Genomic DNA, 13,912 nt, shown 5'->3' with positions numbered 1-13,912 from the left:
GCTATAATGAACGCCAAGTTTTGCGCATTCAATTGAAAAGTTACAGCCTGTCTGATGTGTTTTGAACCATTATAAATCTAGATTGAGCTTAACTTTAAAAGACTAAGGATATCAATAAATAGCCTAAATAATGTGTAAATGGCGAGGGACTCAGTTTCGTACGTACAATAGCATGGGTAAACATGTAATAAAATGGTCACACAGGTCATGTGTTAAAAACCCAGCACTATGCACAGCACGGCTGTGCAGTCTACCGTAAGTTATTTTTGAGGAATTGCTGAACAAAAGTAACTGAGGAAGGATTAAGATAAAACAATAACTAATCACGCAACCACGACTGATCAAGTTTTTAATGAATTATATTTAATTTTGATTTATTTTGTTTATTTATTGTCAAAATACTCATCTTTCACCCCTTTGATTTATTGGTGCTTGTGAAGTTTATTAACACTCTGAACAAAAAATAAGAAGCAGAAAGTTAAATGTTCACAATTATTTTTTCATTTTGCCAGGCTTTTTTTACTGTAAAAATAGTAATTTTTCAACCTTTTCGGTTTGCTGCTACTGGAGAAGTCCATAAACACTCTCAATAATTTAACAACTAGACCATGAGAGAGAGAGAGAGAGAGAGAGAGAGAGAGAGAGAGAGAGAGAGAGAGAGAGAGAGAGTAGTACCCCACACAATGTTATTTATCTAATAATAAGTTAATCAAATAACAGATTAAGTTTTATGTTAGGACAAGAATTCTGACACGACTTTAATTCTGTAACATTTGTTCTCTAAGATTTGTCAGTACAAGGTATGTGTTACAGTACAAGGTATGTGTAAATACTTAGGAGGAATGTAGTAATGCTTTTTGTGGATGTTGACGGGGCGGTGGGGAAGGGTGAATCAGTAAATGTAGAGAGGGTTATACTGAATAGTTTTCAGGTGATACTGAATGTGTTCTCCTTGAAATAATTTTTGTTTCTTTTTAAAAATTTCACTCATTATTCACTCTTGTTTACTTTGTATTTACATTTACATCCTTTAAATAACTCCCCTACTTTAGGGATAATTATTTTGCATTGTCAGAAGAAATAAATATATCAATTGTCTTTTCGCTGGTGGACAGTCTCCTTACCGGGGCCTCTCTTTATCTAAACGAAGACAGACCCTGCAAGGAAAGTTGACAGCTGGGTTGTCAGAAACCGGAAGTAGTCAATTAAAGTCATTGTCGTCCAGCAGCCTCGGAAGATTTATCCACAAAGGGATCTTGTCTTTACTGATTTTTGAAGAGAAAGCGTTAGATTCACGCCAGCATAACACCGCTGTGGGAAAGCAAGAGATGGAATCATCTGTAAGTGACAGCTTGTGAGCCCGAACGCTTGTTCCAAGCCAGCAGATCCACAGAGTTACGTATGGAACGTCATGCTAAAAACTTGATCATTCCAAAGATTGTGAGCTATCTTCGCGCTTGTTTTGCCGCTCTTGTGGTCAGTGTTCTTATAAGTTCTCCTTTGTATAAATCCCAACTTTCTAAGCATTGGATTCGGTGTCGCGCATCAGGTACAGTCATGTAGTCTTCTCGCTGAGGATGAAAGTGTAATACATCATTATAGCTTTCGCCAAATGATATTTGTATGGTTTAAGTCATTCATTGCCAGAAAATGACTGACTTCATTGACTACTTCCCGACAACAGGAAATGTCCTCATCCTACTGTTGCCATATCATAAATGTAAATTTCTTTATGAAAGAGAATCACTTACCAAAGCTTTTAGCTGAACGAGAGTGGTGATGCTGGCGTTCATTAAGAAAAACCTCTTGTTGATCATAATACATTCAGCCCCTTCACTGATCTAGGGAGAGGATTATCAAGCCATTTGTTAATGTTTTGTTGGTTGGTAACGGTAACGGGGGCATAAGGGAAACAATTTATATCTATAACTCAAGCTTGAAGCTGGTTTTAATTTGAGGATTTTTTGTCAGGCGAGTTTGAAACCACTCACCAAGATGAGGCTTTTCGTGGAGGGATCTTGATTTTCTTCAACTGCATCAGCCTATCGATGAAACGGGAGAAGAAAGCAGAAAATCCACTGTTAAGTCTTGACTGGAAAGGATATAAGTCCTCTTGTGTAACTGAAATAAGTACATGTACCATGATTGTTCGGAGATATTTTTCTTGTGATAAACTTGTTCCTACCTCTGAACTTATCTTGGTGGCAACTTTCGGCATCATGGACTCCAGGCCCTGTTTGGAACACATAACGAGATAATAAGTAAGCGAATGAAAACAAAAAATATAGAAAAGAAATTAGATAAGCAGAATTGAAATGCTCCTTTTTTCATCGCCTTGTAATTAACACAAGCAATTATATTTGCTGCAAAGTAACTCAACATGTATTACTTTTTCTCACTCTCTTTTTTTTTTAGTATTTATTTATTAATTACTCTACGGTGTCTAAAACGGATCTATAACGTTCTGCCAATTCAATTCCTCGCTGTTAAGGCAATGAATCTTAGTGCAGCCTTTGCTTTCGAGAGTGAGTAGCACAGACATTCACTTTACGAGTGTTCAAGCTCACGAATCACTTGACCAAAATTTCAAAGCCCTTGCCCTTTATCTGATCCGAAGAAAATACCAAGGTCCAACTGATACACTCTCTCTCGATTACTAAATTCATAGACAGAAACTTGATTTATCAAAATTGTTAGATTTTGTGTTTAACGGGGTTGAAATTCACTCACAAACATATTTCCTGGTTTTAGAACAGCGATTTGCAGGAGCGCTGTTCTCGTGGGAAGAGTGACTGAAACGTCAGATACTTTTTTGGCTACTTTGTCTGGCTTCCTTGGACAAGTCACTCCACCTGAATCAAATACCGGGTCCTGCGGTGCAACAAAAAGAGCATGCGTGTTAACACGGATTCGCTAGAGGCGATTACATGGCACTTCGTTACAGTTTTTGATTAAAATGTTGCATTAAACAAAAACAGACTAAACGGGAAAAAGATCTTAAAATATCGCTCTGGCAACATAAAAAAAATTCCAAATGGTAGAAGAAAATCAAAAGCAACGAGTATGAGTAATTTTGTGAGAAAGAAAAGGTGTGGTTGACTTTGTTAAGGAGGAGTACAGTTTCCGAACAAAAAAAATCACCTTTTCAAGTTGTCTCGAAGTGGGCTGCTCATCATGGTTCTTTTCAGCAAACATAATTCCCGAGTCGCCCGTAATTTTTATGTTCGGGTTCATTGAGCACACTGCAAGAACAATATTTATGACGGGTCAGTCTCAAATCCTCATGGAGTCACTTGTGGCAGTTTTCTGTCTATAGAAGGATTCTTGCGTCTTTTATAGATATAATCTTCGTTTTCATTGTTCTTATTACCCTGCCAAAAATGTATCTCGAACACACCTGAGGTTCTCAGCGTTATTTTATCCAATCGTGCCGTGTTTTTCTTGGAAAATGTTTCCGTAAGCTGTCGAAGAAAGAATCGGTGTAAACGTCATGAAGTTTAAGTGACTATCTTTTGTGTAATTAACGAATCGAATCAAGACACACTTTGTCTTACCTCTAACAGGCTTGTGGGGTTTTTGCCTGGTGTTGATCCTAAAAGGGAAAGTTAACGGGGAATTGTTGTGAAGGAAACAGAATCGAAGGAAAACTAAAGAGTATACTTGTATGGTTTGAGAAACAAATTGTGAAGCAAGATGAGTTTATTTTCCACTCCTAAGACCAAAGAATTTCAAATAGTCCTTTAATTTTCTCTGAAATACTTTGGTATTTGATGCCCTTTCAGAGGTTAAATTTCTCACTTCTGGTTTTTAAAATTAGGAAATTCAAAGGCAGAATATCGTTATCAAGTCATTAGCAAAACTTTCTTTTCCTTGTTACAAAGACAGATTAAAATGGATTTAACTTACGTGGAGATTTCCTCGTGACTGTGGCAATACTGGGAAGCTTTGTTGTCCTGCTCATATCCAACACTTCCTGCTTTCTAACAACCTTACACCTCCCCTGGGAGAGATACGCAACATGTCAAGTACTTAGAAAGGAACCACGGAACACTCTTTGAACGGGACGAGGTGATGGAAGGATGGTTTTGGGAAGAAAGAAATGGGAAAAACTGGGTCAGTGGTCAGGAAAGATTGGGTCACGGAAAAATGCAAAGTAGAGAGAAATGGTTGGGAGAAGGAAGTAAAAAAAAAGGGAGGAAGAAAATTCTAGAGGCAAAAATGAAAAATCTTGAGGTTGGCGCAAACTCCTTTGGAACAAGGTAAGGTAACAACATCGGTGCGGATTTAGCCATAAGAATGATAACTGCTCTTAGGGAGCAGGGATGTAGGGGAGCAGGGATGGTGCAGTGGTGATAGCACTCGCTTCCCACCACTGTGGCCCGGGTTCGATTCCCGGACCTGGCGTTATATATGGGTTGAGTTTGTTATTGGTTCTCGTCCTTGCTCCGAGGGTTTTTCTCCAGGTTCTCCGGTTTTCCTCCCTCCGCAAAAACCAAAATTCCAAATTCCAATTCGATCTGGAAGCAGTGGACAGGAACAGCCACCCAGAGGAATGTCCATTGTTGAATTATTATTATTTATTTATTATTATTTATTGTCTTACCGATTTAACGATGTAGAAGAAAGGAGTATCACTGCTGTCTTTAACAATCACAGCATCTTTGCTAGAGGGAATGATTCACAAGCAAGTGAATAAGTAACAAGAAAAATGCAGTAATACACGAAGATTTAATTATTTATTCAATAAGCTCAGCTGTTTGTATGAAAGAAAGATGAACAGTATAAAAATATTGATAAGTTTGTGTTATTGTAGGATTTTATGTAAGCAGGGCATGCCTCAGAGATAACAGTTATGTGATATGACTGAAGGATTTATCTTGCTTTATGATAAATAAGGTTTACTACTACAACTACTACTAGGAATTTTTGACCTGATCATCAAAAGGTTTCATAGAAAATTAATACATACGCATAGTATCTGGTCATAATGGCATCTTTGTCGTCTAGGAACTTTTCAAGCGGAAAGTTTCGAAAGAGTTCGATTGACCTAAAATGGAAGACAAAGTGAAACAAATTGCCTACAGACAGCTAAATTCTTTTTCCCTAACTATTTGCTAAGAGTAAAAAAAAAGCAAATTTTCTTGGCTTTCTTGAGAATCTGACAAAGGTCGGTAAGTCATCGAGTTTACACCGAATCGCGTCCAACTATAAAGTAGCATTATTGCACTTTCTCCAGGGTTAATAATTGACCCCAAGACTTATTAGACCCCTAATTCAAAGAGGCGAGAACACAAAAACTATTTTAAAATGTATTTGCTTCTTTTGTGACGGAACTAATTTTGAATAATGCAGTGAAGTGTCTCGGAACCTTACTATATATGGAATAAATTTCCGGCTTTTACTAGTAGCTGACATAGAAGCATAAGTACTTTGCAAATTTAAAAGCCTTCAGTTTGCGGTTTTCGCCTAGTTCGCTGAGATCATGATATGAGAGGCAGAGTTTCTACGTGCTTTTGAAAGTGTTCCACGCGTGAGTGAGATATTTAGAAACTTAATAGTTCGAGTCGATTCAAGGAACTCGGTGGTGTTTTTGCCGCTGTTTCATTTCTTCAGCTACGAGTAACTTCCTTGATTTGAGAAATTAAATATTCTTCCGCGATGTCCAACAACTTTAAGACTACTAGTTATATGCAAAATGTTGAGTTCGTCCTATTTAAAGTTTGCCTTTCACCTTAACATTTGTTTTAGAGCGTACATGATCACTTAATGTTTCAAAATGCGTTATCGAAATGAATGTCTTTTTGTAAGTTCTTCTTAAGTCAACATTACCTTAGTGTTTCAATCGGCAGTCCACTGTTCGGGCTGGTGTTCATCAGTTCCATAAAATCCTGCAATAGTATTTCAGTTATAACTCCCACCACGAATAGCACATTTTTATCAATAGCCCGCTGCTAAACACGCCGAGAACCATTCTGTTTACCAAGCAGAGGGTACCGTCGATGTTGTCACTGAATTCGTTGTCACCGCAGTAATGAACTCCAGCGCGCAAATATGACTATAATAAATGATTCGCTCAAAGCATAATCAAGTGTTTGTTGTGCGGATGACTAATTAGCCGTAACTTTTACACTTGAATAAACAAGCACATTATAGCTGTAATGAGAATTGGACGCCGAAAAACTCACAGTCTTGTCTTTTGCGTTTCTATACCCATATGACGTTTTTTATTTTGAAACGTGACCTCCTCCAAAAGCAACTGAGGAGGTGTGTAATTAAAAACATATCAACCATTCTTCCTTTCCTTAAACAAAAGTCCGAATAATCCTCTTGTTTGTTATCACAGATTAATTTTCTCCACAGAAAAGAGCTTTCATTTTCCCATCCTTTTAAAACTAGCATTGTTATCAATTTCATTTATCAGTCGGTAGAACTTTCACAAAGGAACTAAGTTATTTTTTTGATTTGCGAAAGAAAATCAGACAAAGGAATTCTAGGCCGTAAAACTACTCTGTAAAGTGTACATGCGTTAGAACATGGCTTGCTGTTTGTTGAAAAGAGTTCAAGCTCTTCGAAACAACGTGTCTTTTTTCTCAGTATGCAATTCTTCGCGAGTTCAACAGAAATTAAAGGCGTCTCTCTGACTTGAGAGTAATTTTAAAAGCACAGGTCTTGACGTCTAACCTCTTTGTCTAACACAAGAACTTCAACAGGTCCTTTGCATATCAGTGAATGCTCTCTTTCTGTACCATTCATCAATTCCACAGGCTTAGGGAAAGACAAAAAATTAATAGATTAGTTTAGAGATTTTGATTTACTTCCACTGCGGTGGTTCTTAACAAATTTAAACCTAAAAAAGTTTTGGCGCTTTTTAAATATCTTTTGACCGAATCCTAACTTGTTCTAAAGCTGCCTCAAAATTTTTGGTCCCTCAAAAACAAACGAAAAAAAGAAAGACAAAAAGGCTTTAAAAATGTGTAGGATATAGAATCAGCAGGACACCTGCGTTTCCCGCTTTTTTCTTCCAAGAACTGAATGCTTCGTTTCAGACCCTCAGTTTGCAAGGACGAGCGAAAAAGCAGGGCGGGCGATGAAGAAAACATGGATAGCCCTGCTGATTTTTGCTTGTCTCAACTGAGCGCGAGGCTGGCCCAGGCTGAGAATGGAATTATCAGTAGGTATACCTGCTAACAAGTAGGCGAATTTGGCAAACTTACATCGGTTGTATGTCCTTGCATCAGCTCCCCGAAAGACATCTTTGTAACGCCAGCAGCCAGATCATAGACGCAAATTTTACTAACTAGACAATAAAAATTTATTTTTTATAGTTACCAAAATATAGATTGAGCTCATTGATTTTTAGATTTTGAGATGAGATGAGATAAGCAACCAGAACTACTGAAGAAAATATTGCATGGAGCCGATTAGACCGGCGGCTTAAAGTAAAAACAAGCAAGTTTCCAAAAGCGCGGGAACGCGATTTAATGTGAATATTTCTGATTATTTGAGGTAAACTAATAACACAAGATCTCCAATAACAGGCCACGGTAAAGGAAAATCACTTTAATCCACGTTACCCTCCGCGCATGACGTAATTTAGAGCTGAATGCAGATTTCAAATCGAACAGAATCATTACGAAAAGTCTACAATATAAAAACAGCTCATACCTCTCCCTGAGAGGACGTAATAAAATCTCTCCGGTATCCTCCCCTGACAGGCAAGTACTCGACCATTGTCGTATCTGAAATGACGATCGAAAGAAAAAAGATGGGAAAAGCATGGTAGCGTTCAGAACAACTACTGGAATTGCAAAGGCGATACTTCCGGTTCCAAAACATTGGACGAAATCCAGGATAGCTGAGTGAAGGAGGATTTGAGAGTCTCAAGAAAATATTGCCTGAACAGTTAATCATTTAATTTTAATAATACCAGAACAAGATAGGGAAATTTGCTTCATTTGCCTCGCGTTAGAACTGAAACAGCCAAGAAATCTTTTTTTATCATGGATGTGTTGTTTATAATAGTCACGTTAATTAGAATTTTCTGTAATATTATATTGTATAGATTTTTTATTGTATTATATTAATTTTTGGATACTATTCACCGGGCTCCTATTGATAGCAGAGCTTTACGTTCTGATGGGACTACCCTGATGTTGGGATTTCTATTTATTTTAAATAAAGGTGTCATTCATTCATTCGTGTTTTTGTATTGTTGTTTTTACGAGTTGAACACCTATCGCACGATCAAAGCATTTCTGATACGTTCTTGCAAAAGTAGAACTGAGAACGCTAAGCGAATAAAATGGTTTCTTCCCAGGAAAGCTCACCGTTCATAACCAACGAGGCGGGACAGATCGTGTTCCCTCTCCAGCGGAAATATCATGAACGCACGCGTACTGCGACATAGTCTCTGGATCTAAAAAGACGAGGAAGGTATAGCAAGTTGAGCGGAAGATAATCAATGAATTTGAGTTGAGGTCACAGAGCAAAGCCACAATTGTTACCTTCTTAAGTCCTTCATTTGTTCGCACTCGAGGTATGGATGTTAAAATATGACGAAGTTCATCGGAGATCTAAGAAATGTGAAAATGGCAGTTCAAAATTACTAGCCAGAAATATCAACTCATTGGATTTACCCCTCAAGAAAAATGGTGGCATTTGGTTTTCACCAAGTTAGAAGTTGATTTTATGAACATTTATCTTAATGTTTTCGAAGTAACAAACCAACAAGCGCAGGCGAGAAATTAAGGAAAAATTTGGAAAGGGCTTTGGGACAACGAACATTTGGCCAAAAATCGATTGCACATCGTTTAGTCATCTTAATCTTACTTTTGTCCCGCAAAAAGGTAGTACAGCGGTCAAACATCGCGTGCCAATTTTCTACGCAAAATCTCACAGGAAAAAAAAACACAACGCTATCGGGAAAAATATGCGAGAAAAATTTGTAGGGAAAGGAAAAACTCCGCATGACGTATCAGGCACAAAGCTTATCTTGTTGATTTGTCATTTTATTTTATGTTTTATTAAAAATGCTTGACAGTTTCAAAAAACCATGACATATTGGTTTGTGCGGTTGTTTATAGCCCCAGTGCGACAACTTGGTTCTTACGGCCTGAAAACACGCTAACCTCGCGTGCCATTACAACGTCTGCACATACGCAAACGTTAAAAAATGTCTCATTTTGCGGCGATTGTGTTTTTGTTTCAGTTTACAGCGTGTGTCGTCATTGACTACGTACCTTGCTTTTCCCTTTAAATACTCTGGTATCAAAACCAATTCCAGAGTTTTTCTGACTTCCTTTCCTTGTTCCAGATTCAGCTGAATCGTGCTTGCTCTTGGTACTTTCGTCTGGCTTCTTGTATCTGCACACAAAAACAGAGGAGACAGTGGTCTCTTTCACTGCACCAGATTCAAACGCAAATCAGATTACAGATGTCGGTTTTAAAAATGTCAGATCTTTAAAATCTTAATTTCACTAGGGAGATTTTTAAGAATTCTGCTTCACTTCCTGAGAATGCTTATCTTCCAAGATCAAAGTCAGAGGTTGAAATGAAACCGATTGTTTCACTTTTACAAGATAAGACTACGGCTTAATAGTTTTTAAAAAACAATAAACGCTCACACTGGTTTATAAGAGTTATGTCTGAAGGGAATCAACATCGACAGTTTCATATCTTACAAAACAATAAACTTCTGGTCCATTTTTATTATTCTAAATGCGGTATAATTAACTTACGTAATTCACAAGCTCGTTCATAAAACCTCATTTTGGTGCGAAATCTTTTCAACAGTGAAAATCAATTTCAATTGAGCTATAGCGAAATAAAAATGTTTACTTTTTGCAAGTTGTAGACAGGGTGAAAATGGCATAAAACGAATCAGTATTTGTTCTCTCTCGACATTTGATTTACACATATCTGAAAGGTCACTTTTGTTGCATTTGTGGAGGGAACAAAAAATACTGGTTTTAAAAACAATCAGTTATCATCAACATCTCAATAACGTGAAATAAAGCGTCTGACTCCATGACGAATGAATCCAAAATTTACTGAACTAAGTACTAGATGTTACAACAACTTTACAAAAAAAATTCTAGATGAAAAAACAATGTCGTTTGGTAGGATTCTCTAGTCAGTTGGTGTGACTCTTACAGAAATTATTTTACCTTCTCCATCTCATGCAAGACGATACTAAAACATGAACCACCCGAGCTGCCCAGACAAATTTCTCTAGGGGCTGCAAAACAAGAAAGAAAGAGACTTGTCAGTGGTACAATTTGAAACAAGTTTTTTTTCTGGGACGGTCGTTACCGGCGAAAGTAAAAACTTCCTGTTTCGTTTACAAGAAATTATCTCCGGCGAGCAACGTCGAGAGCATCATTATGATTCTATCCGAAAGATGTTGTTAAAGACCACCGAGTTAAAAGTATCTTACCGTTTTAGCCATGTTAAAAGACGTTTCGAGATTAAAATTTGTTCAGAGACAATTCTTCTTGAAACACATTTACATCGACTTACTATACTGAGTTGAGTGTGGGTAAATATTCTGACTCGGAAAAATTGACCCAAGAATATTTGCGCAGGTGAATGTGCTATGTGCCAATTTCGTGTCGGTTTGTTTTGCTTCACGGAAACCGTGATGTTTAATTATGCAAACTGTTCAATCGCTACTTTAAATACGGGAAATTAACGCGACTTTGGTGGTCTTTCAACTTATCCCTAGGTATTAACAAACATTGTAAAACGCCTACACGCCTAATCTCTGTGGTAAACTCCAACAGCAGATGATCACGAAGTCTCATCTAACAATAAATCATTTACGGTCTGTTTTCCACCCGTTAACTTAATAGCCCCGTTTGATAAAAAAGGTGTTTCAGAGGGCGATTTGTTGTGAAACAGTAACGTCATGCGAAACGGTTAAATCCATCTAAAACTACACGTTTAAACTAAACCTCTAATTTTCGGTATTCTACTCTATTTGGCTTGATTTTATAAACATAGGAAACCTGGTAAACTTACCGTAGGATGCGACTGAGTTATCTCCTAGAAAAAAAATACCATTAGACTTTCTTTATTTATATAAAAAAAAAACATATTTCGGTGATATAGATAAAGCAAGAGAAAATAAACTGCCAAGCCTTATCGATGTGAGCATACAAAAACTTTATGTCTAAAAACTTGTAAAACATGTACTGTCAGAGTGTCACTGAGGCACAAAACGCCATTCACTTACGTTCTCTGTTCTCACGGGCTATTTCCCCTTGAATTCTAATCATAGTAAAGGGTACTTAGTCTACTTTTTGTTACAGTTCGGCTTTATTTTCAAGTTCCCAATTACCAACAAAAGCACCTTTCAATATAACTGTTTCGAGGCTAAATTTAGTTTAGGTAGCTTTTGCTACATACTTAAGATAAAACAGGCGCCAGACGTGCAGAGACTCGCCTCATTTAGTGCTCCTTGAATTTAGGTGCCCCCCCCCCTCTTAAAAGAGAGAGGCGCTTTCGTGCTTATCACCCTACAATAATAGCACCCAGGTACCTACTGAAATTTCTTTAAGTATCATACAGCAGGCACATAGAAAGGATTTTGAAGTAAGAGGGGGGGGGGGGGGGGGCAGTGGCACAAGTGATTCACGGTCTGCGTATTATCGGTCAGTGTGTGCCGGGGGAGGATCTCTGAAACACGTTCTGACGCCATTAGGTACTTTTAGGAAAACTTTTCAAGGAGTGTTTTTTTTTAATACTTTCAAACAATGATAAAGGCAGTTGTTTCTTAGTCTTTTAGATTTGCATTGTCGTATACATTACTCGCATAAATTTCTGACAGTTGATAAAGTTTAAACGAACTTTTAATCTCTGTGACCTTGTCTTTTGCCACCCTTTTATTTACTTCGTTATAAAAATCGCAAGTACGACGGTATATATCGAAGTTTTTCTGCATGATAAGATACAGGACTGTCAACTCAAACTAACCTGTATGGTGTCGAGCCTTTGGTGAGTTTTTTTTATAAGAGCCGTTACTAGAAGTGGAGCTTCCAAAGCACTTTGACTGTCTCGACGAAACCTTTGAACCTCCATGACTCTTTTGTGGATTTCGAAGGCAGTCCTTTGTGCATCCAGACTTGGTTGAATTGTACCAAGTTTACCCTTACTGCGATCTTTTCTCATCAGAAATGGCTTCGGTAGATGAGGAATGTACTGTTCGTCATTCTCGAAGTTGATGTTGATGTTAATGACCGATTTTTCGTAAGCCATTTGGAAGATCAAACTGTTTTCCTTTGGCGAAAATTACAGTGAGACTTTCTAGTATTGTACAGAATCAAAATGAACCTCAAGGGGTTCACAGAGAAAGAATGCGTGAGACAGGCCATTATTTAAGCTCTAAAATGTCTTCACTCGACTTGTAGAAGTATTAAACAAGCTCCCATGTAAATATTAGAATCAAACTTCAAAGTTTACCGAGCAAAGTGTTAATCAAACTTAAGTTAGTTTTCGGTCTGACAAGAATGTTATTTACCCTCAAAGTCATATAATCAGTCGACTTAATATAAATGGAATACATGTTTACACGAATCGTTCGACTTACCCTCAAGCGTTGAAGATCTTTGTGGTTTCCATAGAGGTTTTTTATTCGATTTCACTGCAGTCAACAATCACAAAATCTAATATAACGATGTGCCTGTCGTTTACACTCGTCACAGCTCTCATGTTGTTTGTAATTTTCCTGATTTCACCTCTCAATTGCTCATAGCAACGCAAACGAACTTATACACCACGAATATAAAGGAATCCGCGATTTGGTAACGAAATCACGTTTGAACCTCAATGGTTGATTGAAAAGCTTTGTCAGAGAGGTCAAGGGCTAACTCCACAGGCGAATAAACACTGTCTGTTTACTGTTGACTTTAGTTTTCATTACCGCAGCAATCTCAGAACCAATTCGTGGTGCGTAAACACAAAGGACAGTTTGGCGACTAAACTGCGTGGTAACAATACTACCGTCTGCGCACCAAATCTCACGGGAAAAGTCTTCTTTACCGATCAAACAAAAATATAATGATTTTGTTAAGTATTCCCTTTGTTGAGCGATGTTTTGCGGGTAACTGAAAACAAAAAACAAGTCAAGAATGCCGAGAGAACCTTCTGTGATATGAGCCAATTAAAATACTATTTATGTTAAATGTGGAATTAAAGTGGTTTAGACAACCAAGAATGCTTTCAGAAAAAAAACTTGTGATTCGTCATGAAGAGTAAAAACCATTAAAAATGGAACACGGAGTGAGTAACTGTGCTTGTTTCACTGGATTTTTTTTCGGCAATATGTTGACTGACACGTCTTTAAAATGATTTGTTTATTCTCTTGTTTAAGGCGTGTTAGCGCGTGACTTTTAGAATTCGATTTGTACGTCATAAAAAGTGCAGCTTGAGGCACGCGTCGAAGTCGACTTCCAAACATTGAGTGGAACTGCAGAACATCTGAGAAGCTTTTTTAATTTTCTTATATTTGTGCTATGTCTTTCGCTTGTTATTCAATTGTTTTCTGGCGAGCGGATAAGATCTGAAGTCCTTCGTTTGCATACACGACCGAATTAAATTAAAATTGCTAAATACAAAAGGGGAATTGATAATGACCTTGCTTAGTTATTCAATTTATCCTTCCCTCAGGTCACCCCTGAACAATTTCCTCTGTTCTTTTGTTCTGCAAACTATTACCGAACGAGACACATTTTGATCTATGGAAACGAAGTTCGCTGATAAAAATAAAAATGTTGCTGAAGAAAAAGGAAGTCGATGTCAATCTTAGGTCACTCTACGAGGCTGCGCTAATTAATTAAAAAAAATCTGCGTTTCTTTGCTTTGCTTTAACTTAAAATAAGTAGGCTCCACCACTGAAAAGATTGCGCGGTTATGG

The 13,912-nt window shown here is 37.5% G+C and overlaps 1 protein-coding gene across 1 annotated transcript; it reads right to left on the bottom strand.

The window, feature by feature from the left end:
- Positions 1-341: 341 nt before the first annotated feature.
- LOC111334449 (uncharacterized) lies at positions 342-12,844 on the bottom strand. Its single transcript, XM_022940184.2, has 22 exons — positions 12,587-12,844; positions 11,974-12,276; positions 11,020-11,043; positions 10,167-10,237; positions 9,240-9,363; positions 8,505-8,573; positions 8,328-8,416; positions 7,666-7,739; positions 7,215-7,297; positions 6,682-6,765; positions 5,830-5,888; positions 4,970-5,047; positions 4,604-4,664; positions 3,907-4,000; positions 3,555-3,592; positions 3,398-3,461; positions 3,142-3,242; positions 2,731-2,871; positions 2,186-2,233; positions 1,992-2,042; positions 1,752-1,841; positions 342-1,571 (listed from the first exon to the last, which is right to left on the bottom strand). The coding sequence occupies exons 2-22, from the start codon at positions 12,253-12,255 to the stop codon at positions 1,446-1,448; spliced, it is 1,851 nt and encodes a 616-aa protein (XP_022795919.2). The 5' UTR covers positions 12,256-12,276; positions 12,587-12,844; the 3' UTR covers positions 342-1,445.
- Between the last annotated feature and the right edge of the window lie 1,068 nt (positions 12,845-13,912).

The sequence above is a fragment of the Stylophora pistillata genome, chromosome 9, assembly GCF_964205215.1.
Source record: "Stylophora pistillata chromosome 9, jaStyPist1.2, whole genome shotgun sequence".
NCBI classification, from domain to species: domain Eukaryota; kingdom Metazoa; phylum Cnidaria; class Anthozoa; order Scleractinia; family Pocilloporidae; genus Stylophora; species Stylophora pistillata.
This window is presented reverse-complemented; position numbering and strand designations above follow the sequence as displayed.

Excerpts from the sequence above, each read along its gene's own strand:
- LOC111334449 (XM_022940184.2), bottom strand. The coding sequence starts at position 12,255 with ATGGCTTACGAAAAATCGGTCATTAACATCAACATCAACTTCGAGAAT. Across the intron at positions 11,044-11,973 it reads AAAGGCTCGACACCATACAG|GAGATAACTCAGTCGCATCC; the intron begins GTTAGTTTGAGT and ends TTTTTTTTCTAG. Across the intron at positions 10,238-11,019 it reads TAACTCAGTCGCATCCTACG|CCCCTAGAGAAATTTGTCTG; the intron begins GTAAGTTTACCA and ends CTTGTTTTGCAG.